Below are 15,393 nucleotides of genomic sequence, written 5' to 3'. Positions count from 1 at the left end.
TGAAGTAACGAGAACTGTCTTTGAAAAAATTATTTCATGCTACACAAGTGGCAGCATTAGGCTTTCGTACTCTAATGGTTGTTAGTGGCTGTACCCTCAAAGGGGGTTGAAGTATTGTATAATTATTGGCCTCCTGAGAGGGTACGTAAGTCCGAAAGTCAAAGTCAATGTAAACCTACCAGGAGTTTGATACGTAGTATTCTTGTTACTTTACTAGTATGGTGATCTACCGTCTGTTGTTGGCGATCTATACAGCTAAAATGTTTTAGATTTAATTACTAGTTTTAAATGTATATTTGTGGTATTCTAGTTATCTTACATTCCTTCGTTGACAGGATTGTACGATCTATTTTTCATTATTGTTAATCTATATATTGTCTTATTTATGATATGGCTGAAAAATATTGCCAAAGTGACTTTAAATTTTAACTCACTCACTCACTCTAAACTTTCCATGAAAATGCGTGAATTTCTAACCAATTACACGTTGATGATAGTATCAAATATGATGTCCGTGTCTTCTAGCAACCAATAAGCAAAATGATTTATCCACCCTGACAGTTCTACACACCTACGTCGGGTGTTACCAAGATGACTACACCCGGGTACTTCCACTCAGCATAATGAACGATACAAAAGGCCTGACAACTGAATCCTGCAAGCTGATGTGCCACCTTGTTTGGAAACGCACCTACTTTGGGACTGAGGTAGACAAGGATGCAGTTTAAAGTATCATTTGATAAAATAGTCTGTAATGCATGTAGTGTTGATTAAATACACTAAATACACAGGTAAATACCAACCTCGTTATAATCCTCGTTTTAACTGATTATTCGCTAGTGATTAGCCAGTTCCACCCTGAAGGCGCCATGTAGATCTTGCCCAAGGCAGAAAGAAAGGTGCCAAACAAACATTGCAATAAGCGTCTAGGTGATAGGCCGAAACTCTCAGACACGAGAGTCAGGGTGAAAAAGGTTCATCTTTATAGTAATAGTAATATTCAGTAATGAGCCAGATCAGGCGTAATTAGCCTGGTTACAACTCCCATAGGTAAATAAATACCTATTCTTTGGTATAGTTTAAGGCCATCTACCTATGTATGTAACTGAATGTCTATACGTATTGATATTCACGTTTAGGCCATTATTGCATCCACATAAACCATAATAACACAATGAAAGTGACAATGACAGCAGAGAGACAAGCATCATTTAAAACATTTTGGTCCATTTAGAATACGTCCATGAGCTTCACTACATCCTAATAGCTTATCAGAATAAAAAAATGCTTATGAGGGACAAACGAGGGACAGGGTCTGACAGTGTGTACTTTTACCTCATTTGGTAAAGAAAACAAGAAAAACATCGTTTATGAAAAGCCTTTGAGATTCTACACTTTTCACCTAGAGAAATGAAAGCCATGTGCACCAACATTATTCGCGGGATGTTAATTCTACGAAACACCTGAAGTACCGAGCTAGAACTAGCCCATGCTTGTCCTAAGAGGCGACTCAGGGTGGTCAGGTTCGCTGACTACTTGGTTGACATTATATGTCCAGATCGATGCACATGCTATTAGTCACTGGATTGTCTGATTCAGACTCAGTCGTCTAGAGACCACTGGAATATTGCTGAGTGCGGCGTAAAACTATACTCACTCACCATTAGTCCTCCGACAAGATATTGACTTGGCCTCTGAAATATCCTAACAGTGGTATTGCACATTTTACTTTTAATTACAGTGTGGAAGAGAATGCTTTTGCGGCGATGCCATCAGAAAGGGATTTGTCAAGTTTCCAGACTCAGAATGCAACACACCATGTGCTGGTGACAACAACACGACGTGTGGGGGTTTCTGGAGAATTTCCGTCTACAAGATTGTCTAGAAATTCACCGAAACCATGTGAGCTGTAGATCGTCTAGAAATTCACCGAAATCAAGTGTAACCCACTGAGGAGGAAAGAACCACCTTCGCTGTCTGAGACTTCTGATGTTCATGCAGATTTATGAATAAACAAAGTGACCTACTCAAACTCTTGTGTTTCACTGAAATCAACTTTTCTCTGAGCAAAGGCAAAATGCTGACATATAATATATACTATTCCCAGAAATTATTGAGAATCATGTTGCGTCATGTAACTCATTACGTTTATTAACTTCTGGCGTTTTACTTACATAAACATGTTGAAACATCATCCTTTTACAGTCTCAGTCTTGTTTTAGTACTTTGTTAGACCTCCTCGCTCAGCAATGCATACCTGAATACGCCTAGGCACACTACCCATCAAAGTTTGTAGGTAATCGTGTGACAGGGTATCCCAATATTCTGTCCTTCATGACTCCCCACACATTCTCAATTGGGTTTAGGTCTGGGCTGTAGCTGGGCCAGTCTAAAACTTGAACATTTTCGCCCGACAACCACTGTTTTGTGTAGCGCGCAGTGTGTTTTGGGTCATTATCATGCTGGAAAATCCAATCATCTTCATACAATGTTTGTGCTGTCGGAAGAAAGTGACCATTTAGAATGTCAACGTATCTTTCTTTTGTCAAGTTTCCCGTGAAAACAGAATGGCGTCACTCCGCGAGCCGATATGCCACCCGACATGTGAAACTTCGGGCTATGTTTTGGTCGCTGGTAGATAGGTTTGACAGTATCTTTGGTCCAGATTTTCACACAATTAGGGAAAAGCCAAACAGAACTTTCATCCGAAAAGAAAACATTATCCCAATCTTGATTTTCATGAGTCCCACACCAGTTTAAACGTTTTTCCTTTTGTGCATCTTTCATCAACGGCGAGGGAATTCCACGTTTTTTCACCCAATTAAGTCTCTGTAATTAAGTAACTGTTTCATTGCGTACCTGGGGACTTCCTCTGCTAATCATTTCATTTCTGATGTTCTCAACACTTTTCAATTTGCCCCTACTCACAATCTGCCCAAGTCTTCGGCGATCCACAACACTGAATTTCCTAGGCCGACCTGCCCCTGCTTTGTGCTCTATCCCAGTTCCTGTTTGAATATATATTGAAGTTCTGTATACTGTAGACAGAGGAATACCATGTCCACAAGCTAACACTTTAGCATCAGCCTCACCCCTTTCAAAATCATCTAGAATGAGCTTTCTTTTCTCTCTTGCTGTAAATTCTGCCATGTCAACACAGGAAGCCGTCTGCTCAGACAAGGGAAATAACTATTGACGTAATGAGCTGCCTTCAAAGCCTTCATGAGTTGTCTCCCTTATTTAGTATGCTTAGTGCACAGTGAAAGCCCTTTTTCCAATCTTAGCATCATTAGAAAAAAACAAAGATTTTCTCAATAATTTCTGGGAACACTGTATATATCTGAAAGATTGTAGTTATAAACAACATATACTTATACGTTTTGTTGCTTTTATGGAAACACGATATACTGCCAAATGTGCCTTGTCCAGAGCATATCACCAAAACTACTCATGCTAGGTTCACCAAACTACGTAAATACACAAGTTAATCATGACCCACAGATGTACCATTTGCTGTTTATAACAGAATTCCATTTTTTGCTGTGTCCATTGAAGCATGACTTAGAGATCTTATTTTTTCATCGTGACTGCAACGTGCCGATTAATGCACTTTAATTCAGACTGTTGTGATGGTAATAATGAAGTCTTTTAAGTGAGTGAGTTAATATTTAACGTCACATCGGCAATATTGCAGCCGTACTATGACGAGAACACTCTAAAATTACACTCCATACCAAAAATATCAGAAACTAAAACCCTGTTGACCAAGAACAGTAAAACCGCTAGTATATAACAATTAGAATTAAAATTAGCGTGGAAAGTTAAAACTAATATCGCCATTTGGACAAGACAATATGAAAAGAGGCTATAGATCGCCAACAACTGAAGGTAGATCATCAGACTAAGGACCTTGGGGACTTACAGTACCTTCAGCTGCTGGCGATTGTAACAAATGTTAACCACAATCAAAATACAAGAATGCTACATCTAAAAGTCCATGTAAGTTTAAATTTACTTCAAAAGTTTTGGGGCTTACGTACCCTCTCAGGAAATTGTATAAACAGCCGATACTTTGTATTTATAACAACAGACGTAATAAAGATTTTAGTGTTAACAAATTCTCTGCACTGTATCAACCTTCTGGAATTTTCTGCGCTGAAGCAAGGCTGTGGGACAGTGTCAGACAACTAACACTTACTTTTGTGTGTAAGTCCCACATGGAGGTCATCGTTGCGGAGTGAGTGTGATCGCTGACTTCGTTTGCAGGTGCCTCCTATTGTGTTCGTTTGTGTTCGAATCCGGGTTGGAATTCAAACCTGTAAACCTACGAGAACCTGTTCTTAACATAAAAGATGTGCCAGTCGTGGAGTGCAACCTTCATGTGATAAGTACTGGGTAACGCTAATAGCTACTCCTTGTGGGGAAGCAGGGCAAAATATTTCCACACCGCCCTAAAGTATTTCTTTATTGGTCAGAGACGTAAACTTTCCTATTTAATTCTATCTATTCAAACTTCATTCTTTGTTCCCAATTGCATATGGTGGAACCATAAACAGCAACCTTAAACTATTAGATTCTGCCCACCACCGAGGTCTAAGACTTTGTCTTGGATCCTTTCGAACTTCTTCCGTTGACAGCCTCTCCGTCCAGGCCCATGAGGCTCTCTAAAACACAAGACTAGTTGCTGTAAGATACACAACTGTTTTCCAGTGAGTCCAATCCGACATGCCACTGTGTTTTTAATCCTCTTTACCAAGGTCTGTGTAATAAGCAAACAACCCTTATTGCACCTCTTGCAACCTCTCCTTTCTCCTGCTCTCACCGAGTTGAAAATATGGAAGTCTCTCTTCCATATGCATTTTCCATTTTGAGGCGTTTGAATCAAACATCGTACTGGTACCCATGTTTTTCGCTGTTTTGACAATGATTCATTAATTCCACACAAACTCAATGTATATTAAATCAGTTGCTTCACAATTTGTTTTAAAGTTGTATCTACCTTAGAGTATAAATGACCTCACTGCGTTTATATGTGACCATAAGAGTTTAGGTTGCTCCCATACTTTTTCTTTGTTGTATGTACTGATTTTTTACTGGCCAATTCGATATCGTCTTCTTTTGGTTCCCAGTCATGTTGGAACTGTTGATAGCACAAAAACTGATTTTGCTGCTAAGACAGAAATCAACAAATCTGTGACACCACTTCCCATTCCATGCTCCGATTACAAAACTGTCATTCGATCGTGCACCTAAGTGAGACACACAAGTTGGTATCAATACTTTACATGCAATAAAACCAACTGACACGTACTTCGTTTTCCGGTTCAGATCGAGCACCTAAGTGAGACACACAAGTTGGTATCAATAAATTACATGCAATAAAACCAACTAAAACCTACTTCGTTTTCCAGTCCAGATTGTGCACCTAAACGAGACACAAGCTGGTATCAATAAATTACATGCAACAAAACTAACTAACACCTACTTCCTTTTCCAGTCCAGATTTGAGGAGGTCATAATACGACGTTGATGTATTGGCCATTCATATGGGTATTTGCCTACAGGTGTGGGTCCCCCACTTTGCGCCCCTAGTGACGAAAGGTGCACGGTGCAGCAGGCAAAAGAATTTAAACTGGCTGATCAAATGACTGATAAATTATGGTTCATATACTTTGTAGATAAAGTATAACGTACAATTATCTGAGTTATACAATTATCTGAAGTAAATGTAAGTCTCAAAATATTCGAAGTAAATGTTGATCTACCGCATTTTAATGTGTGGCTAAACCTAAGCATAATGCACAACGGTTTAAGGGATGGTGTAAACTCAGCCAGTGTCCATGCAGGTAGCAAAAGTACTGTAAGTCCACATGGAGTAAGTGAGTGAGTTAAAATTTCACGTCACATCAGCAATATCTCATCCATATCGTGACGAGAACATTTAAATGAAATATATGCATGTGGTAAAATCTGTCAACGAAGGACAGAATATCACAATTTCAATTAAACCTAGCATGGAAAGTTAAAACTAACATCACTATTTAGACAATACAATATAAAAACAGACTATAGATCGCCAACAACAGAAGGTAGATCACCACACTAGGGACCCTGGAACTTACAGTACCTTTGCTACCTGCATGGACCCTAGTGATGGAGAATTCAACACAGTCAAGCAGAGTATGCTTAACCGTGACTCTCCCATCACAAGGGATACAAATTGGATGATCCTCTCCTTTTAAAAGGTATGCATGAGTATATCTAGTATGGCCAATACGACATCGGCGTAAAATAACCTCTTCAAATCTGGACTGACAGCCCAAGTAGGTGTTACCAATATACGGTTTTACTTCATGTAATTTATTTATACCTACTTGAGTGTCCCAATTCGTTCGCATGAGATCACGTATATAAGTTCTAATGCTCTCTTTGTAATCAGAGTATGGAATAAGAAGTGGTGTCACAGATTTGTTGAGTGCTGCCTTGGCAGCAAGATCGGCCATTGTGTTCCCTGAAATGCCTACATGGCTGGGTAACCAACAGAAGACGATGTCGTATTGGCCAATAGCAAGATTATTATACAATTCAATTATTTCTATTAAAATTGGATGTTTTGCATGATAATTTATTAATAGCCTGAAGACAAGAAAGAGAGTCGGAATAGATTAAAATATATATATATTGTTTACGTTGAGGGTGTCTTTGAATATATGTAAGAGCTGTTAATAAGGCGTTAGCTTCTAGAAGATCTAGAGCTAATCTAGAAGATATTGTTCTGAATCCAATGACGGTGGCACAAACCACTGCGTCACCGCCCTTGGAACCATCAGTAAATAAAGGATTTATAATTGCTATATTTATGTTTCAATTGATCATATTCTTGTTTATATTGTAATTCGTTCGTTTTTGATTTTTTTAAATGCAGTTAATGTTTGGTCAACTTGTGGCCTAACCAACTGCCAAGGAGGAGCAGAAAGAAGACGGGAGGGAGCTATGTTTTCCAGCTGAATGCCGGCTGAAGAAAGAAAGGGTTTAATTCTGTGCCCCAGAGGTGGAACAAGAGAAGACTTATTGTCGTACAAATCCTCATAAAGGGGATTGAACACACAGTTATAGGCAGGGTTAGATTCATTAGAGTGTAAGTTAGTAATATATTGTAAGGATAATTTAATACGACGTTGTGTAAGAGATGGTTCATCGGCCTCAACGTAGAGACTGTCAACGGGAGTCCCCATGGATCTTAATATCATGACCTCCCTTCAGTTGACGGCGATCTATATTATACTATGTATCGTGATATTAATTTTAACTTTACGTGCTAGTTTCATTCTAACTGTGCATTGTTGTTGTTCTACTATCCTTATCACCGTCGAATTTGTTGTCACGATATGATTGAAACTTGGGAGAAGTCACTATACATTAACTCACATCATACACTAATATCTTAATGGCAATTGTGATTGTTCCTATGTACTTAAATAATGTATAGCATGACCATCTTGCATACCGATATCCAAATGACAATCGATAGTACTTTCGCATTAAAAACGCAAAGGATTTTTGTGCCCGCAAAAAGCTGACTTATCAATTTTGTATGACGTGACGTTGTTATGAATTTATATCCATGACAATCCGATGGTGAAATCTCACATGTTCAAAACCACGTCAGACCAACAATGGAAATTAGCAAATGCATATCCTTCATTTGTGCTTTCATCGTGTGTTTAATTTACGCCAACATTCAGGAAAAATTCCTCACTAAGATTGGTAATGTAGCTAATTTGGCAAATGACATGCACATCAACGAAAATAACAGGTTGATATGCGCTATGATGTGTTGTAAAACAGGCATTACATGTCAATTTTTCTTTTCGAAAGCTGGACATTGCCAGTGTCTAAAGGATTACGGACACTATGAATTGTGGACAGATACCATCGCAACAAGTGAGACATTTCTGTACTTTCTGATTATCCACTTACTTAGTTTAGAGATTTTACTGTTAAGTCAATCACCACCGACACAAGACAAATATATAGTTTTTTTCAGTACATATAACCTCAAATTGTGTTTGCTGATTTGCACCGATGCCATAGCACAGTATTGTATCTGAAATACCGCAATGGTATACTGCAATTATTGTGATTTTCTCTGTATTTGTGAGAGACGTTATCATTCCAAATTAATTACATATACTCAACATTCAGTCTCTGTCAAACTCTGTCGCGGTTTTGTGTCAATTTTCAAAACCAAAACATCGGAAGAAAATTTAATTTCTTTACTTTTCCTTCGATAGATTATCGTGAAAGGCATTTGGATCCAGCTTTCCCAGGAGTTCGTTTTTTCAATGGGAGGCTAATGCTGCCAGGTAAGAATGAGAACTTCATGACCTTCGTTCAGTTAGACGTTCCCGAAGCACATACATAAGTTTAACAATGTTTTAGACATACAGTTCGAGCTTCCACCATGCATAGTGTAATAAAGTGAAATAAAGGTTTTCGCCCTGAACCCTGAATGATTATAAGTAAGAGGATGCTTCCAAAAGCATTAACGTTACAATAAAGTGTACGTTATTACACTATACAAGGGGGAAGACCGAAGTGTATAATTACCGATGAATATCTAAGGCAGAAAACAAACAGAAATGGTTGGTGTCGGTGACCAGAATCATCAATCCTTGTTCAGGGCTGACTGTCGCTCTGTTCTGTTGACAAGCTTGTCCCCCTATGTTCAGACGCCGGTTATCAGAAATACAAATGCCAAACAGTTTGATGACTGTTTACGTTCTGGTAAAATATCTTCTCTTAATTATTTCCATTACATTTGTGGTTAATGTAAGCCATGTGGGGCAATGTGAACGTGGAATTTCTACTACTAACGTAGGTGTAGGTCAGTTCATCCAGATGAAGGTTTCTAGTCACACAATATTCCACGGATGCATTTAGGGAATGTAAACATACCAGTTTAACGTTGCCATGTAATTGTGAGTCAAACTAAGGACTTATATCCGTTAAACATATAAATGTAACGTCTACATCAGTAATGGTAGCTGAGTGAAGCTACTACATACCAAGAAATGGGGTCTACGTTTTTACTATACGAGGCGATGAGCCTTACGTACCCACAATGTGGGAGTTAATATTTAACGTCACATCGGCAATATTTCAGCCATATCGTGACGAGAACATTATGTATTACTCTCACCAAACACAAAGATCCTTTGGTGTTCCAACAGGAACATGTTAGAAACGTAGCACCAGTAGATGCATGTTTTTCAAACGGATCATAGGGCGGTGGCCAAGTTGCCAGTGTCACAGTCACTGGATCGAAGACCATCTCCTCACGAAAACCCGATATTAGTTTCATTTTCACTGCTGAGGTCAAAGCTACCTTCACAGCTTTGGCGTACATGATCAGCAGAATCATCTTAACTACTTAATCTTTTCAACAGGTTCATTATCTTGCTGTCAGGCACTTCAAAATGCCAGTTCACGTCTCCCTATCGTTTTAGAACTTAACAACGATCCTTTAGCCTCGTGAGAGTGCATCTCATGGTGAACAACTTGAGCGAAATTGATAATTATGTTAAATTGTAAGTACGCAATGATGTATGAATGATGATTTCTGTTTTTTAAATTCTGATACTTCTCCTGGTTGTAAATGATAATGTAGTGAATAAATATGTCTCCTAACGCAATATTAATGGTGCATTCACAAATTCTGTTTTCAGTTATGTTATGTTATGTTATGAGTTTGCCGACTCCAGAGTTTACAATATCTGGTAATATCCTTTCGTTTGCCTTATCACAGAGTTGTGTGATGAAATGTATGTTCATTTCTCGGTACAAGAGCATGTGGGCCCATGACTCCATTTCCTATGACTCAATATTAATGGGCCATTCAGACATTATCTTTCCAGTTATTTTATGTTATGAGCTTGCAGGGTGTTCACAAAAATCTTTTATTGAATTGTATAGAATTAATCAACATATGAGATGAATTTCAAGGGCGACACAGTTTAAAATATATTCGTCATTTTTATACACAAACGCCGAAGTTTCCTTATGTGTGCAGAATACATGATTGTAGCAAAATCAGTTTAGAGCTTGAATGACTTTGTGAACTACTACAAATAGCCGAGATAGCATGCTCACTGAGCCAGACCAACGGGACGTGTATTTGGATGAAATAATGTAAGGTGTTTCATGAAGATTACCACCCTGCAGTCATTAAAAAGCTTTAAGTATTTAGTGCTGTCATTCATAATGACATGCGTGAATTGTTCAAGGTGCGGACTTGGCATGTGTTTAACTTCCTGTATGCTCGCCTGTGCTCGCAAAGTATGACCCGTTTAGAAGGTAACTGTAATCAGGGAAAACCTGTTGATAATTTGATGAGACACTGTCTACAAGTGGTCAGCCGCTGTTGTTTAAAAACTGAGACTGTACTTCTGAAAATGACTGTCGAAAATATCCAGTGTAATGTGGTGGGCTCACAGGTGGTCAGCTTCCATTATGTAGGGAGAGAACTCACCGGAAAGACAGGAAAATGTAATTAATCAGTTGATGGTCAGTGAGTATATCGTATCAAGTGGTTGTACACGTACCTGGACAGTGGACATATCTTATTATTGAAAACAAACTTACGCTTGTTCTTTTGTAAAAGTTCCAAAATGTTGAAAGTTCTTAAACATAAAAACCCTGTTGTGTCCTTGAATACTATATATGACCCTTATGTGACACATAGCTTACTGGCATGCACAGCAACAGGCAGTATAATGAAATACTGGTGTTAGCTTCATGTATTGTGTGGCGTATACATACCCCGTGGAGTGCAGAATTGTATCCTGTGGATTCAGTAAAATAGGGTTGAAATTGCTGTTATAAAACAATGATTTACGTAGTTGTCTCATGTCACTCCTCCAGTAGTGAGTATATTTTTATGCCACTCTCCTCAATATTACAGTTTTATGCAGTTTGAATAAATAATCGCGTCTGGACCAGACAGTCCAGTGATCAAAAGCAGGAGCATTTATCTGCGCAATTGGGAACTGATGGCATGCGTCAGGCGAACCCGGCCACCCGATTTCATTAGTAGCTAAAAAGCATAGGTTATTAAAGGTACATTCTATCCTTCAGGGGAACAATATATTATAAAATAAGAGAGCTATACGGGTTTAATTGTTTATTAGCCCTGCTTCAAATGAGTAGAACTATGAGATAGGAGCATGCTCAAAAGTCTACTTAACATCTTTTGTCTCATTGTCCCTCATCCTTTTGTCCTTCACTCCCTGTATTAAACAGGGTGCCTTCATCTGCATCTTCAGTCACGGTTTCCACCCAAACCTCATGTTTGTGCAACTTGGAAAACACATCATTTTATATATTATTTGTGTTCTGAATTTGTTTCAGTAATCCTTGTGTCTTTGGCTCCCGCTGCATAACATACGAATAGGTAATACATTATCCATACGTCTCTTTAAACAGGCTTTAGAATAATTTCTTCACTTCGTCTTGTATCATGTCTTCAGCTCTTGCACACGTAAAAATATTTCTCTCTTCAAGTTCAGCTATCTTATTTTCCCTGTTGCTGTCTATGATATCTCTTAAAAATTCATTATCATCATTTCCATTACAGGACATTGTTTATTATGTAAATGTCTTTGTAAGTTGTGGTTATTGGTAAACACTTGACCACATTAGTCACGGTCAGAGAGAGGCCGTGGTCTCTTCACAGGAGAGAAGTTGTCATTATTCTTCCACTTCCCTTTATTTTGGGGTATCCCAGGTGTACCCATTGAAGACGTTTTGGTGCACCAGGTTCTTCTGCGTTTTTGCAAATCAGAAATATCTTGAAACATGGGTCCACAGTCATCACAAGAAGGCACTGTTTTGTGGTTTTCTTCACACGTCTGTTCATGCTGAAAGTCTAACTTGGAGGTCTCCTTTTAAACTGAATGCATTGGAACTCAGACGCAAATGGGGAGGTGTGTGAGGTTTTAGATAAACCAACAAATGTCCATAAGGTCTGTGGATAGTCCTTTGAAATGGCTTCATGAAATAGTCTGTCTTACCTGGATAGGTCTGTCTCGCCAAAGTCAGGATGGGTTGTTGATTGGGTTTTTAAATAGAAGCAGATAATGACAGTTTCTTCATTGTATGGGATCCTTACTGAAATACAAGTTTTGCTTCAAGGCAATGACTGAGAGATTACGATGATGACTGAATATTGCTGAGTGTCGTGTAAAATTAAACTCCCTCATCCATCTACTTCCCAGTTCTTGAGAACGACACCACATTGATATCACTTGCAAGCATCCCCTCTGATTACATACACAAATCGGCATTGTTTATACACAGGTACTGTCTGATAAAATACCGATGTGACGATAAATTCAAATCTACTCAACTATAAATTCCTGTCAAAATGTGCTAGAACTGGGAGTAAACGTGTAGGGATGATCACATTGTAATCATTTTTCTTCATCTTCCTTATAAATTAATTAAGAATGACGACATTTTTAATGGATATAAAGCTTCTTGTATTCTGCGAAGGAGACATTTCGACACAGATTCCAATGTTCCTATCATCATTTTTCACGAACTCAGCTTCTAAAATGCCTATCAAAGACGTTATAAATTATTGTCATGGGAAAGGGGTAGTTTACTTACTGAGAGGTATAACAGATTAAAAATAACATCATTGCTCAGTTACAGTGAAACAAAGTTTACAAAGTTTACAAAGTCCAAAACCCGATTATCGAATAGGTGTTGGGTAAAACCACAGAGGGACTATTAAAGCCACTTAGTAAAATGCTAGTAAAATATCAGTATCTGGTTTGGCCACCCCCAGCATCTATAACAGCTTGTCAGCTGTGCCCACAAAAGAATGAAGATGCCGAATGTTGTCTTGAGGAGTGTTGTGTGCTTCAGTGCTGAGTGAGGTGAGGTAATGACTGAGGTGGGAGATTGTGTTGGTACAAGCGTCAATAAAGACCATCCCACGTATGTTTCGTGTGATCAAGAAGGCCACAAGGTAACACCTGAACTTTACGTTGCTGGAGAAAGTCCCGTCAAACACCTGCAGCGTGAAGTCGAGCATTGTTATGCTCCACAGATCAGCCACTGACGTTGATAACAGGAACGACGTGATGTTGAACTGGTCCACTGGTCTTCTGGCAAAGTCTGACTTCCTTCAACCAGTTGCGAACTGACTGGTCTGTGATTCGGTGCAGTCTAGGGATTTGGATTGTTGTGAATGATGCGGACTTGGTGTTTGTACGAAAATGCCTCTCCCGGGTGTAGTGGTAACTCATCCAGTATTGATGTATCGTGTCCATAGGTTTGAGATGGTCTGTGTGGACAAGCTAAAATAAATTGCCACCTCACAAAGCGATGTGATCCTGCGATCCTTGTAATTGGCCGATGAGTTGTGTGGTAAAGCTTCCGTCAGTTTTTTTCATCATTTTCTCATCTATAGTGGCTTAAAGTAATGCATGAGGAAAACCATTGCTATGGCTTTTTAAAACTTTCAGTCACAGACTTCAACTCATGGGTGCACATTTCATGATGGAAGTGAATTTCATGTTGGGTGCGTTTTAGTGATCGACGTGAGTGTAACTTCACAAAGTTTCTTTTTTCAATCGTTCTTCCATCTGCAACCATTCCCCTACATGTATGTATTTTCTTACAATTCATTTTTTTCTCATGTCAAGTGTCTACTTTTAAGAATACATTTCCTACAAGCTAGAGGATGACACATATAGTTGGGTCAGTTTTTTCTCTTTCTGTCATGATGCCAGAGGTTATGTTAAATCATCAAGATGTAGTGTTACGTTTCAGCTTGTTACTTCCTCCTTTACGGAAGGCCTTACTAGTCATTCCATTAGCGTGTATTAAATTCTCACCATTCGTCATAATTCTCCTACCTTTTCAGTTCAGCACACATACGTTGGGTGTTACCAAGATGACGACAATCGCCTATTTCCGTACTTCCTAATGGGAGATACAGTAGGCCTGACAATTGAATATTGCAAACTGATCAGCCATCTTATTTGGAACTGCACCTACTTTGGAATTGAGGTAGGCAAAGATCCGATTTATCTATGTCTTATATCACTCAAAATGCATATCTCAAATTTTAGTTATATATCCCCATGGTCCCTACTATGGTGATCCACCTTCAGTTGTTGGCAGTCTATAGCCTGTTTTTATATTGTATTGTCCGAATAGTGATACTAGTTTTAACTTTCCACGCTAGTTTTAATTCTTTCTGCGATATTCTAGTTGTTTTACTGCCCTTCGTTTTTGACAGGTTTTTAAGACATACATATGACATACTTCAGTGTTAAATGTTCTCGTCACGATATGGCTGAAATATTGCTGATGTGACATTAAATATTAACACACTCGCACACTCGAGACCAAGGCTAGAGGACAGGTGCCAAACAAGAGTCTGATAAGGTTTTTTTCTATTTTAATCGATTTGGTAAAGGCAAGAAGTAAAAATGTCCACGAACCCTTAATGTGATCATTTCTGCACGAGAGAATTGAAATGTATATATGTATTTACCATGACAAACGTTAAGAACGTGATGTCAGTTCTGCGCTGAGATACTGAGCTGATTTCCTGGATATCCTGTAGGTGAAACAGGATATATCAGAACTGATACATTTGGTGTTAAGTAAAACACGTGTAACATATTCAGTAGGAAGTATTGACACACCACTGATAATTATAATTACAGAGTGGAACTGAATGCTTCTGCGGTGATGCCCTAAAAAACGGATACGCCAAACATCCAGACTCTGAATGCAAGGAACCATGTCCTGGTGACAAGAAAGCTATTTGTGGGGGATCCTGGAGAATTTCCATCTATAGGATCGACTAGAAATCGCACGAGTTACACTTGGGGAAATTGAAGCGCCACCCACAAAGGAGGTTGTTAAAGTTATTGGTGATCTATAGCTCGCCGTTATATTGTACTGTCCTGTAAAATGATGTAATTTAAAAAGTACATGTTAGTTTTGTTTCTCTCTGTGTGAAAATATACTTTTTTCATAGTACTTTGCCTGTTAATTGAAAATATATCTGTATTTCCTATCAACCACAATAAAAGGTTTGTGACAAACTTATACTTCATAATGATAATATTCTACATTTGTATAACATATTAAACTAGCTACATCAGCATTTAAGGAAAACCATTTACTCCTCGCCTGTTTCAAGATACTGCCGTATAAATTTCTTAAGGGCAATATTACACTAGTGTAATACCGCCAGACGTATGTCACAATGCTTCCTTGACTCGTGGAAAGCTAAGAGTCATCATGCTGCAGCCAGTTTCTACAAATTTGTGTGGGAGAGTAATATACAGAATACTAAACTCGCTTTCG

General features: G+C 38.6%; 1 protein-coding gene across 1 annotated transcript; it reads left to right on the top strand.

Moving 5' to 3' along the window:
- Window positions 1-623: 623 nt before the first annotated feature.
- Window positions 624-14,888, top strand: LOC137272409 (uncharacterized). The gene is made up of 3 exons (XM_067804792.1): window positions 624-707; window positions 1,742-1,879; window positions 14,745-14,888. Exons 1-3 carry the CDS (start codon window positions 624-626, stop codon window positions 14,886-14,888), a joined length of 366 nt encoding a protein of 121 aa, XP_067660893.1.
- Window positions 14,889-15,393: the final 505 nt, after the last annotated feature.

The sequence above is a fragment of the Haliotis asinina genome, chromosome 1, assembly GCF_037392515.1.
Source record: "Haliotis asinina isolate JCU_RB_2024 chromosome 1, JCU_Hal_asi_v2, whole genome shotgun sequence".
NCBI lineage: Eukaryota > Metazoa > Mollusca > Gastropoda > Lepetellida > Haliotidae > Haliotis > Haliotis asinina.
Note: the sequence above shows the minus strand (reverse complement) of the source record. Positions and strands in the feature narration are given on the sequence as shown.